Source organism: Manacus vitellinus, unplaced genomic scaffold (assembly GCF_001715985.3).
Source record: "Manacus vitellinus isolate BGI_N305 unplaced genomic scaffold, ASM171598v3 scaffold_42_pilon, whole genome shotgun sequence".
NCBI lineage: Eukaryota > Metazoa > Chordata > Aves > Passeriformes > Pipridae > Manacus > Manacus vitellinus.
Genome location: NW_021940553.1, coordinates 936,092 through 947,174, shown reverse-complemented (window position 1 = coordinate 947,174; position 11,083 = coordinate 936,092). Strand labels below are relative to the sequence as shown.

Below are 11,083 nucleotides of genomic sequence, written 5' to 3'. Positions count from 1 at the left end.
CTTCTCACCCTTATCCAGGATATTAAATGTGGACTTATTAAATTAAGCATTTTAGTGTTGGTTTTCCTTCGTGCATGTGTCTGGTGGTTTTCAGCAGTGTGTTTTTTAAGAAGGAAGGCAGGAAATACGTTAGTCGTCCTCAAATGTAGGAATATTACAGAAACGGAACCTTTTTTTTTTTGCACGCCTGGAAACTCTAAATTCGACCACCTAGGATTATGATAAATGCAGATGTACAGCAAAAAAAAAAAAAAATATCCTTTCCTGTGGTAACCGAAACAGGCTTTGGCTGTTGTTTGGGTGTTGGTTTTTTTTTTTTAACTTTTCTTGTGATTACTGGGAAATATTCTCCTTACCTTTTTTTTTTTTCATTTTCGCCTTTTCCAGGCCACGCTCCGTTCTTGGTGGTGAACTCCCTTTTTGAAGGGATGGAGAACTCGTCGGTGGCATCAAGCCTCCTCGGAGGCAGGGAGCAGCCGCTCCCAGGAGATCGAGGAGCTGGAGCGCTTCATCGACAGCTACGTCCTGGAGTACCAGGTCCAGGGGCTGCTGACGGACAAAACGGAGGGGGATGGCGAGAGCGAGAAGACACAGTCCCACGTCTCACAGGTGGGAGAGGGGCTGTGGGGCTTGTGGCTTGGCGTGGGGATGTGTGTCACGGCTGAAGGAGCTTTGTACGTGAAGGAGAGTAGGATGGAACGCCAGACGCGGGGCAGCTTGCTGGTCTGGTGGTATTTATGGAGATAGATAGATACAGGTACAAATATAGGTGCAGATATAGGTGTGTATATAGATAGATAGATACATATAGATATAGATATATGTATGTATATATATATACACATGTATATATACACACATATATATGCGTGAATATATATAAAAATATACATATATGTATATGTATGTGTGTGTGTTTGTGTATGTGTGTATATATATATTTACTTATATATATGTGTGTGTGTGTGTGTGTGTGTATATATATTTACTTACATATATGTATATATGAGGTCTCCATCCAGTTGGTAGCGGTCTCCTGATGCTGGGTTTTGGGTTTTCAGGATCTTAGTGGTCTCCCGATGCTGGGTTTTGGGTTTTCTGGATCTCAAAGGTGCGTCCCTGGAAGTGTCCAAGGCAAGGTTAGATGGGGCTTGGAGCAACCTGGTCTAGTGGAAGGTGTCCCTGCCCAAGGCAGAGGGGGTGGAATGATGGCCTTTAGTGTCCCTTCCAACCCAAACCATTCCATGATTCCACATGAAGGATCCCATCTTTGTCTGATATCAGCAGCATTTCTCTGATTTGTCTGGGCTGTGCTCAGCTGGAGCTGAGGGTCTGACCCACAGCTCTGGACCTGGTTTGTATTATCTCAGTGTAAAGAAACTGCCAATCAAAGGAACCTTTTCAAGAATAGATTTTGCTGAAGAGGTCTTTTACAATTCGAGGATTGAAGCTGCTGAAAGTGTGAGAAAATAAATTTAAGAATCTAGTGATCTAAAGTAGTACTTCATAGTGCATTTTTTTTAACCCAAGGCTGGAAAATGTCTGTGTTTGAAGTGACACTTTGGAGGGGCTTCATGTCCAACAGGCAAGTGCTGCTTATTAGCATGTCAAGATTGGAAAAAGTTGTGAATTAGAACTAATTTAATAGACAAAGTTTTACAACCTCTTCCAGCCTGTCCACAGCTCTGCCAATAAGCCTGGGCTCCCTCTGCATCTTGAGGACAAAAATTGCTAATTCTTGTGGCAGCCCATGTACAATTTTTGCATTAAGATCCTTGATTGCAACAACCAAATCCATCTTCCATTTGTGGTAATGGGATTTTAGCTTTCCTTCCTGGCCTGCACTGAAAAAAAAAGGAGGTGCTGGGCTTCTAATGTCAGTTCTGAGAGTGTTCCCTTTCAAGATGGTTAGGTTTTACTTTAAAAGAAAAATTCATAATAATGAAAGATCTGAACGTGGAACCTCTTAATTAAACCACTTTTAGAGGCACCTCAAATGAAGCAGCCAAATGTGATTGTACCCCAGACCATTGGTGTAGGAGTTTAATTAAGATTTGTATGTGAAGCTTCATCAAAATGTGATATTTCATATTTTTGGGGCTGTATATCAGACAGAAAGTGAGGATGGGCTTTTACATAAGTCACCTGCATTTATCAAGCCATGTCTCAATGGATGCATTAAGGAATTATCTCTTGTCTCTCAAAGATTTTTATTTTTACCACCTTGTATCCCAAATTTGTATAGGAAATAATCAGGAATTTCTATTCCCGATTTTCTCTTCCTGATCACTACTTAGCAAAGCAAGGAATAAACACACACATATCCTGCAGCTGGCTGGAGTAATCCTAGTGGAAACTGTCCTGATAGAAGGTGGCATGTTCCCTCTTAATGAGAGCTAGAGGAAGAAGGATGGGTTTAGGGGAAAGGCACTGGACTGAGACCAAGAAATTTGGTTTTAGCTGCAAGGATCTGCCAGCAACTAAATCTTTAATGTTGGGCAAGTTACTTAATCTCTCTGTCGTTTGTTTCCTTATGGCTGCAATAATGTTTTCCCTGCCTGAGAGAGGATAAATCCATTCACCCGTGTGTGAGAGTTGCTCGGATGGTACCACATCCATGGACAACTGCTCTCTGTGCTGGGGGAGGGAAGGGGAGGCACACTCTGCAGTGCTTCATCCTTCACACCACTCCCAGGGGGGAGCTGAACCCATCACCAGTTTAGAGAATCACAAAGTGTGGATGTTTTCAACCTCGCTCCCACTAGGGAAAAGAGGAGAGTCAGGGAGAAAATACAGTTTTATTTTGGTTGTGGACATAATAATGAGTGAGCTGTACCTCGAGAGAGGCGTGTGGTGGCACTCAAAATTATTAAAGGAGATAGGCACAGGTCTAGCAGGAGGCTCTCAAGAGTGATGGCACCATGAACCTCCCCAGTTGGGTCATCAGAGGTGTCAGGAGACTGATGGGCAGCTCTTTAATGAGGGGAGACTGAGGTCCCTCCATCTGTGATCTAGAACAGACTCTCTGATAAGGGCAGGAATCATGGGCAGTTCTAGTGGTGACTTATTTTGTGGCTTCATCCATCCATACCTGTCATGGAGCTCTCAGGTTCGTGTGGAATTGACTTCCATTTTCTTGGAGCATTGCCCTTGGTGATGGTGCCAAGTGCTGAGTGTCTTATGGAGCAGCCAAGAAGGACCTCAGAAATGGGGCTGGTCAGTCTCAATTTTGTTTATCTTTAGGATTAAGCAGCATCTCTCATGTTTGTCAAGTGAAAGTTTCCCTTTCTTTAATTTTTTTTCCCCCACTATGATGCTGCCCTTCATTTCTTTTGAGGGGAAAAAAGAAACCAAAGCCTAACAAATGATCCCAAATTCAATTATTCTGTTGGAGGCACCTTACTGTCAAACCTTGGGGGAAGCTGGCCTAAGCAGCTCGTGATCCTCTGTGGCCACATATGGCAATGGCCAAACCTACTGCTTCGAGCCTCATTTTCTGTTTTGTTTAAAAATAAAAGCACAGGGTTTTGACAGCTCAGGGCTCATGTCTGTCCCTGAAGCAAACAGAGTTAGGAAAAGCAGAAATTTCCCAACTTCCCATGGAAGACCTCCATGGAAAAGAGCGATTAAGTCAAGCCTCCCTGGTGTGTACCACCTGAGATTCCAAACACTGTCTGAGTCTGCAAGGAAGCGTCTGGGATGGGTTTTATTGCAAAGCATCATTTCAGGTGCTTCCCTACGATTTTTCCTGTATCTTCCCTCTATTTGCTGGTGCCGGGTGGAGCGTTTCCAAGCCAAAGCCTTTGGGATCATCCTCAAAAAGGAGGGGGTGCCACGGGCGTACAGCGATGCCCGCGGCTGCACGGTGGTTTCTGTGCACTCTGGACTGACACAGCAGTTTTCCCCAGCCTGGCTATTATTTTACACAATCCCCTTTTTTATCCCTTTTGCAGTGGACGGCGGATTGTAGCGAGCAGCTCGATGGCAGCTGTTCCCCATCCCGAGGGAAGGGCTCGTCGTCCCACGAACACAACCAGGTAGGGCTTGTGTTTAGTTCTTTCCTCCCCAGACCTTCTCTTTTATTTCTGCACTGCCTCGTCGTGCAGCACGGGGCCTGGCTGTGCTGCCAGCTTTCCCTCTCCCATGGAAGGGGAGACGTGTCCCTCTGCTTGGCATCTGAAACCTCATTCCTGCCAAAACCATGGGAGGTGGGCGACATCCTAATGTGTGGATGGATGCTTTGACCAGGAGCTTATTGCTCTGCAGTAAAGAGGAAAAAATAGAGAGTCTCCCATTTATTCCTGAAGAGCTTCTTGTTGCCACCTGTGTGAGGGATGGATTTGAAGCATCAGAGCTCACTTGGAATTATGAGATATAGCTGGAGCGAGGGATCTCTGTGTAACTGGATGTCTTGGTTATGTGCTGCAGCACAAGGATGGTGTTACAGGGAAGAGGATTAAATAGCTGAGAGGGTGAACTGGGAGAAGAAGCAGAACTGCATGTGCTGAGAGGCTGTGTTGGGCGTGCAGTAACAGAAGCCAGGCATGAGTTGGTTTTTGGTGGTTGTATGTGGTGTAAACACCAGTGAAGAGTATTTACCAGGCACTGCTGGAGGTGACTGTCCCTCCTCTATGTGAGCACCCATGTGGGAAAGGGTTGGGGGGGGTAGAGGCATGTGTTTGACCACTGTCACCTGGCTGAGGAGCTGCAGTGTCACCATGAGACCATCAGCTCTGTGAGAGCAGCGTTTGCCCGAGGAGATATGAGACCCAGGTATCTCAGGAAGGGCAAAACAGCATTTCCAGTTACCCTGGTTGATGGATGTCCCACCTGGAGAAGGGGCTTCAAGCTGGTGGGTTTTGTGTTCTTGCCCTGCTTGGTGTCCTTCAGGTTCATCCCCATAGGTGGGATCCATGAGAAGGAACCTGGGAGCCCCTTGCAGGGTGTACAAGAGGCTGTGCCTGTCTGAGCAGTGTGTGTCACAACTCTCATTTTGGGCACAGTTTCTTCACACATTGAGCCATGCTGGAACTCCTTGGATTTGGGATGGGGGCTCATGCATCCCCTCCCTGCAACAGGCCTGGATGCAGGGATGCTGGGAGCATCTATACCAACACCTGCACCCAACAAAGACAGGATCTTGTGTAGTAAGGTTGTGCTGAATGGAGACACTGCTTCAGGTGAGCCTCTGAAGGTGCTAGATGGAACTGTGGATTTAATTTGCTATAGCTTTGATCTGCTCCGAAATATTCAGCAGCAGAACCTCATCCAGGCTCCCTCCCAGCGTTGCAGACAGATGCTTGATACTCAGCTGGGAGGTTGGCCTTGTCCATCGAGCCTCCTTGGGTGGCTTGGGGTGTTGGCAGGACCACGTGCTTTCCCTGGGGAAGAATCCAATCCTGGTTCTTCACCCATGGGTTCTGTTGGTGTGGGTACCGCAGGAGGATGCAGGAGTCGTGCACGAGTGATACTTCTCTGGCATCTTCCATCTGCCTGGTGCTATGGGCTCTTTTGTTTCAACTTACGTGGGTTTTGGGGGGTTTTCTTGCTGGATTTTTTTTTTTTCCTGGGAATTAAACCTATTTGATCTGCACCAACACGGAGCTTCTTTTCCACACGCAAATACCATTTGCTGATGCCGAAGCTGTTTACCCGGTGTTTGGGCTGTCTCCCAGCCTGCAGCAGAGCTAGTAATTATCTTTCTCCATGTTTGGCTTCCTTTAACTGTGAGTAACAAATTTTCCTTGGCACCAAAGAGGAGCTGGAAGCTATTGTTCTTCTGTCCAGCAAGCGTTTCTCTTGCTGCTACTGATATATGAGTGAAATGCTGCTGGTGAGGACCAGGTGCAGTTTATTACCATTTCTGGCTGTTGAGTTTTTGCTAGTAGCTTTCAACGTTTAAAAAAAAAAATCAATCATTAATAAGGTGTTTGTCTTGAATGAAAATTATCAGTCACTCTTCAAACCTCCTAAGGAAGAAGCTGACTAATTATTTCCCAATGGATGTAGGGGGTGGGGTTTTTTTGTTACGGTTTTTTATGGATTTCGAGGGGTTTGGACAGAAAACTGAATTCCTAATTTTCCTATTGTTTTTCCAGCTGATATTTCTGCATTGCTGGTCTTAGTTGAAAAATACTTGGATGTGAGATTTCTGCTGGCTTCAGCTACTGTGGAAATGTGGGTTATGTGTCGGTGACCGTGATATGCCTCACGTGGTTCTAACCTGGCCATCAGAAAGGGCATTTGTATGGAAATCTAGGTTAGTCCTGGAAATATATGCAGCATCAGGTTCATTTTCTGTGAAGGCAGAGTAGTCCAGGGCTGCATTTTCAAAAGTAATTGGCTTCCTAAAGGTTATAGGGGAGCCTAGAGAGAAGCAATGCCTGAAAATCCCCCTATACATCCCTAAGTACCCGATACCTTTGAAATTCTCGTCTGTAGGATCCAGCAAGGTTAAGACAAACAAAAGGAAGATTTTTTTTTTAGTGTGTATAGTTGTGTACTGTATTTGTATAGACATTTATATTTAGAATGTCTGTATATAAGCATCTACTGGTTGTTGTATAAATGTGGGGCTGAGAGTGATTTCTGAATAATAGGGATTAAAATTAGGTATCTTGGTGCAGCTTGAAGTCCAGGATATTCCTAAATTGCTGTTTTTCTGATGTCGTTGGGTATGTCTGGGAAAGAGCATCCCAGACTCGTCCTGCTCTTGCACTACTTGGTGAGACATCTGTTAGCAGCTGTGGGAGACTATATGGATGTCAGTTCCCATAGTCTGGCAACTAAACAGTGGCTTAAAAATGGAGAAAACCCCCCCTGGAAAACCTTTTACTCTGGTCTTTCCAGTCCTCTGGGCAGGTGGCTGTGAGAAGATGGTCTGCTCATGGGGGAATGTCCTGAGATTTATTTTGTGGACTCCTGGTGTGCTGAGAACATCCTGGTCTCACAATTACGTTCAGCTCATCTGTAACCCCTGCTGTGTTTGAGTGATACTCCCCAGAAGCTCTGCTGAGTCTCACTCTGTGTGAGCCTCTAGGGTGGAGACCACTCCATCGAGCTACTTCAGATGTTGTCTGAGCACCTTATTCCCTCTACAAATGAGGAAAGTTTAGGTAATGGAACCATTTTAAATCCTTTTATGTTTGGATTTTTTTTTCCCCCCCAAAAAGACCCAGTGGGAAGATTTTATATAATACTTTATTTGCATTCCCCTTGTGAGGCTGTGGCAAGTAGGAAGCTCTTTGATATATTTCTGAGAGCAATTCATTAAGTAAAAGACTTCTGCTATGGTACGTATTTCAGGAGCCAGCAGAGCTCTTGGTACATGAAAGGCCTGGCAGCAGCTCCATCCCAGGCTCCCCTTGTGTAAAGGTCATTAAGAAAAAACAGGGCAACTCTGCGGGTTTGTCCCATTTCTCCAGGCGGTGGGAGAGGGAGAGCTGCAAATCCTTCTTCCTGGCCAAGCCCATCCCTTCCCCCACAGTGGCTGTCACCCACCATCACCAAGAAAAAACCTGTGTTGTTGGCAGTAAATGGGACTGGCTTTTATTCTGCTGCTTGTTTGCCTGTGTGTCCATGTCCCACCAAGGGCAGTGGGGACTCAGTGCATGATTTGGGACCTCAGAGGCTTCTCCAGTTGATGGTCATGTTGCCAGTCCGCTGTGGAGCAGAGGAGCAGGCAGAGTGTGTGGATCACATGGGGATTATCCTACACCTTGCTCGTAGCACACTTCTTCTGTCCTCCCTGAGGAGCTGGTGGTGGAGGAGATGACTTGGTTTGCCATTTAATAGGAATATTAAACCAGTAGAAACAGAAGCACTCTGGTGGCAGGATGAGGTTGTGGGTTTCCACTCTTGGGCCTTGATTGAAGTTGATTAGCTGGCTGGAATCATGAGCATCCCAAGGGCTGCGCTATCATAAGGTTTCTGACAAGGGCCTGGAGTAACAGGATAAGGGGGTTTGGCTTCTCACTGAGAGAGGGAGGAGTTAGGTTGGATATTAGGAAGAAATTCTTGGCTGTGAGGGTGGAGAGGCCCTGGCACAGGTTACCCAGAGAAGCTGTGGCTGCCCCTGGATCCCTGGAAGTGTCCAAGGCCAGGTTGGACAAGGCTTGGAGCAACCTGGGACAGTGGGAGGTGACCCTGCCCGTGGAAGGGATTGCAATGAGATATCTTGAAGGTCCTGTCTCTCCATGCCCTAGGCATGTAGTCATGGCTACATGAAAAAGCTCCTATGTTGCCAAAGCAAAGGCAATAGTAGGTGTGGGGGGGATGTGTGAAGGTTGTCTCTTGGGAAACAGCAGTTTTCAAGGCACAGTGTAACTTAGTTTTATGGAGAGTGGAAAAACCAAATTATCCGTGCAAATTTCTCTTGCAATTCCAGAGAATTTTTATTTTTTTTTTAGCAGGCATTAGTGCTGCTTGACTTCCTGGATTCAAACACCAGGAAATCCTCCCTGATGGATGCTGCAGAGGCAGGTGGCGAGGAATCGTGGTCTTGGATGGGTGCCCCCTCACTAGGTCCAGAGTTGGACTGAGGCTCCTGTGACGAGATCTGCTGTCACATAAACTTCTGAAGTCAGCAGGGAAGTTGTCTTGCTGGCTTAAATCCACTGACATCAGCAGGCAGCGTGTAATGCCCCAAATCCTTGGCTAACCAGACCAGCTCTGGAAAGTGAGTGGGCTGGCAGGACCTCTGTGAACAAAGATGTAATTCATTTCCCCCTGCTGGTAGGCAGCCTGTGTCTGACTTGAGTTGCCCATCCTTGGGTCTAGATCTGAAACAAAACTCGAGAGGGATGATCCCGGGGGCAGTTTGGGGTTTTCCATCTCATTGACATGCTCGTATCATAGCCCAGAGCAAGTCTGTACAATGAATTTGCTTGAGGTTGGCCACCACACTGAAGGCCTGTTGGGACAGGTGGGTGCTGGCAGATGCTGCAGTTGCTGTTGAGTTGTTTCCAAAAAGAAAAAGGGAAAGCAAAAGGCATACACTGGCTTTGTCAGACAATACATGTTGGTGTATCCCTACCTGATGGAGGAAGAAATTAAAGCCCTGAGTGGGGTGACCTGCTCATGATCAAAGAGCAGCTCTGAAAAAACCAGTTGCTTAGTGGTTTTCTGCCTGTAATTGCTGGGTGATGTTCCCTCCCTGTACTGAATGGAGCCCTGCTCAATTACAGTTGAAGAGGACTCCCGAGAAAGAAATCAAGTCCTTTAGCTAATGTGTGGGTTTGACTTTCTCTGGGACTTTTGTTTGGGATGCACCTCATGGAGCAGCACCACCCCACAGGCAACTGACACCTGTTTGGGTGTATGAAGGTCTGGGAGAGAAAAGCATCACTGCTTTGCTGCCTGATTTAGGAGAAGTGTTGCTGCTTTCCAGGGATGGAGGAAGGTGTCTTCTAGGCCTGGTGTCACTAGTGACTCACTTGGGAGGACATGTCGTTTTCCATTTGTGTAGGATGGACAGGGTGATACCTGTCTGCCCGCTGAAGGGAGAGCTTCCCACACACTACTTTTGTGAAACTTGCAGTAGCTGATTTGCCTTTGAGACCTCCATCCTTCCAGATTTGGATGAATAGGTCAGTAAGTGCTGAAGCTCGTGGCAGGGAAAGGGTGACATGAGCCATTTCCTTTGAGGCTGGGGCAGATGGGTTTCCATAGCACATCTGGAGTTCTCAGTGCCATTCTAAGTGCCTCAGTGTTCCTCATCTTTGCCCTGGTGTGTAAATGAGCTATCTAGCACATCCTTGGCTAGCACATCTCTGATGTTGTCTGAAAGAACACAACCACACTTGGCTTGGCACTTCCCTGAGTAGTCCAGAAAGATCTTGTAGGCTTAACATCCAACTTCCAAACCCATCAGGTCCTTTGGTCCTGTATTGTGGCACAGTTATAGATAAAACCTTATTTCAGTAAAAAGAAGAGCTCCAAGTGATGTTTGCTGTCCCTTCTCATGTGTCTTTGCCAAAGCAGTGATCAGAAACTGTACCAGACTGGAGAGAGCTGGAGAAGGTGGGCATGGGCCTGGGGAGGGAAGGAGGAGAGCCAAAACGGTTGTCTTCTGCATGATATCTTTATAAGAGTAAGCTTTCTAATGTTCTTATAGCTTTGTGCAATGCACTGAGAAGAAAGAAGATGGAAATTTTTGCCTGCTAAAATGTTTAAAGTAACCTTAGTGGGTTTTTTCCTAAAAGATGCGTTTTAAGTTATTCAAATAATTAAATCATTGATTTCCTGTAGAAAAGTTAAAGTGGTTGTTCTTGAGCAAGTCCAGAAGAGCAGAGGGGTGCTTGAAGGCTGGTGTAAAAATTCTGCATAACTGGAAGATTTGGCAGGAGCACAAAGTGGGTGTGTGAAAACCTCTGCTGCAGAAACGCCCCAGAAAGAACCTTTTACATGATAGCTGTCTTCTGTTCTGACCAGGATTCAGACCAAAGTTTAAGAGTCATTTGAAGGACACCCCACGGCTTGATCTGGGGAGATCCTTGTAGGTGCAGTGATGGGACTGTTGTTAGGCTGGGGAATATCTCAGAGGCTTTTGGGTCCTGAGAAGCTGGTTAGCTTTCTGTTGTTTTTGTCTCTTTCCCACCTTAAGCTGTGAATGCTGTACATTGAATATTGAATTTTTTACGTGTGATTGAACATGAATCCCATCCAGAATCCGCCGATATCTTTGGGACACTTAAAGCTTGTGATATTGCCAGGATTGGTCTACATCTCTACCAGCACAGCCCACTTCAGCTGTACTTATCATCACTGAGAGCAACCACGTAGGTGATCACTGTGTTTCCATTTATTGCTTGTGCATTGGGGAAAGTTATCTTCTTTTTTCTGCAAATAGGATTTTCAGACTTTCACTGAAGCAGTAGCAAGTATTAACTCTTGAGCTGGCAAAGGCAGCAGGATTAATTAGTTCATGCCTCAAAGAGCTCGGTACGAAGGTGAAAATTGCAGTGTAAGTGAAACATATGATTATTGCTAATTAAAATGCAAATGTTAGGTTTGACAGCTAGTTTCCAAAGGAGGGTGGCTGGCAGTGTTTATGTGCACGAGCCTCACTGTTCCCAAGAAGGTG

At 46.0% G+C, this 11,083-nt stretch overlaps 1 protein-coding gene across 1 annotated transcript in view; it reads left to right on the top strand.

Moving 5' to 3' along the window:
* Positions 1 to 428: 428 nt before the first annotated feature.
* The window catches only part of CTIF (cap binding complex dependent translation initiation factor), a 118,795-nt gene continuing 108,140 nt past the window's right edge, over positions 429 to 11,083 (top strand). Inside the window, 3 exon segments of the mRNA XM_018078816.3 lie at positions 429 to 452; positions 454 to 609; positions 3,954 to 4,037. Coding sequence (XP_017934305.1) covers positions 429 to 452; positions 454 to 609; positions 3,954 to 4,037 — 264 coding nt within the window.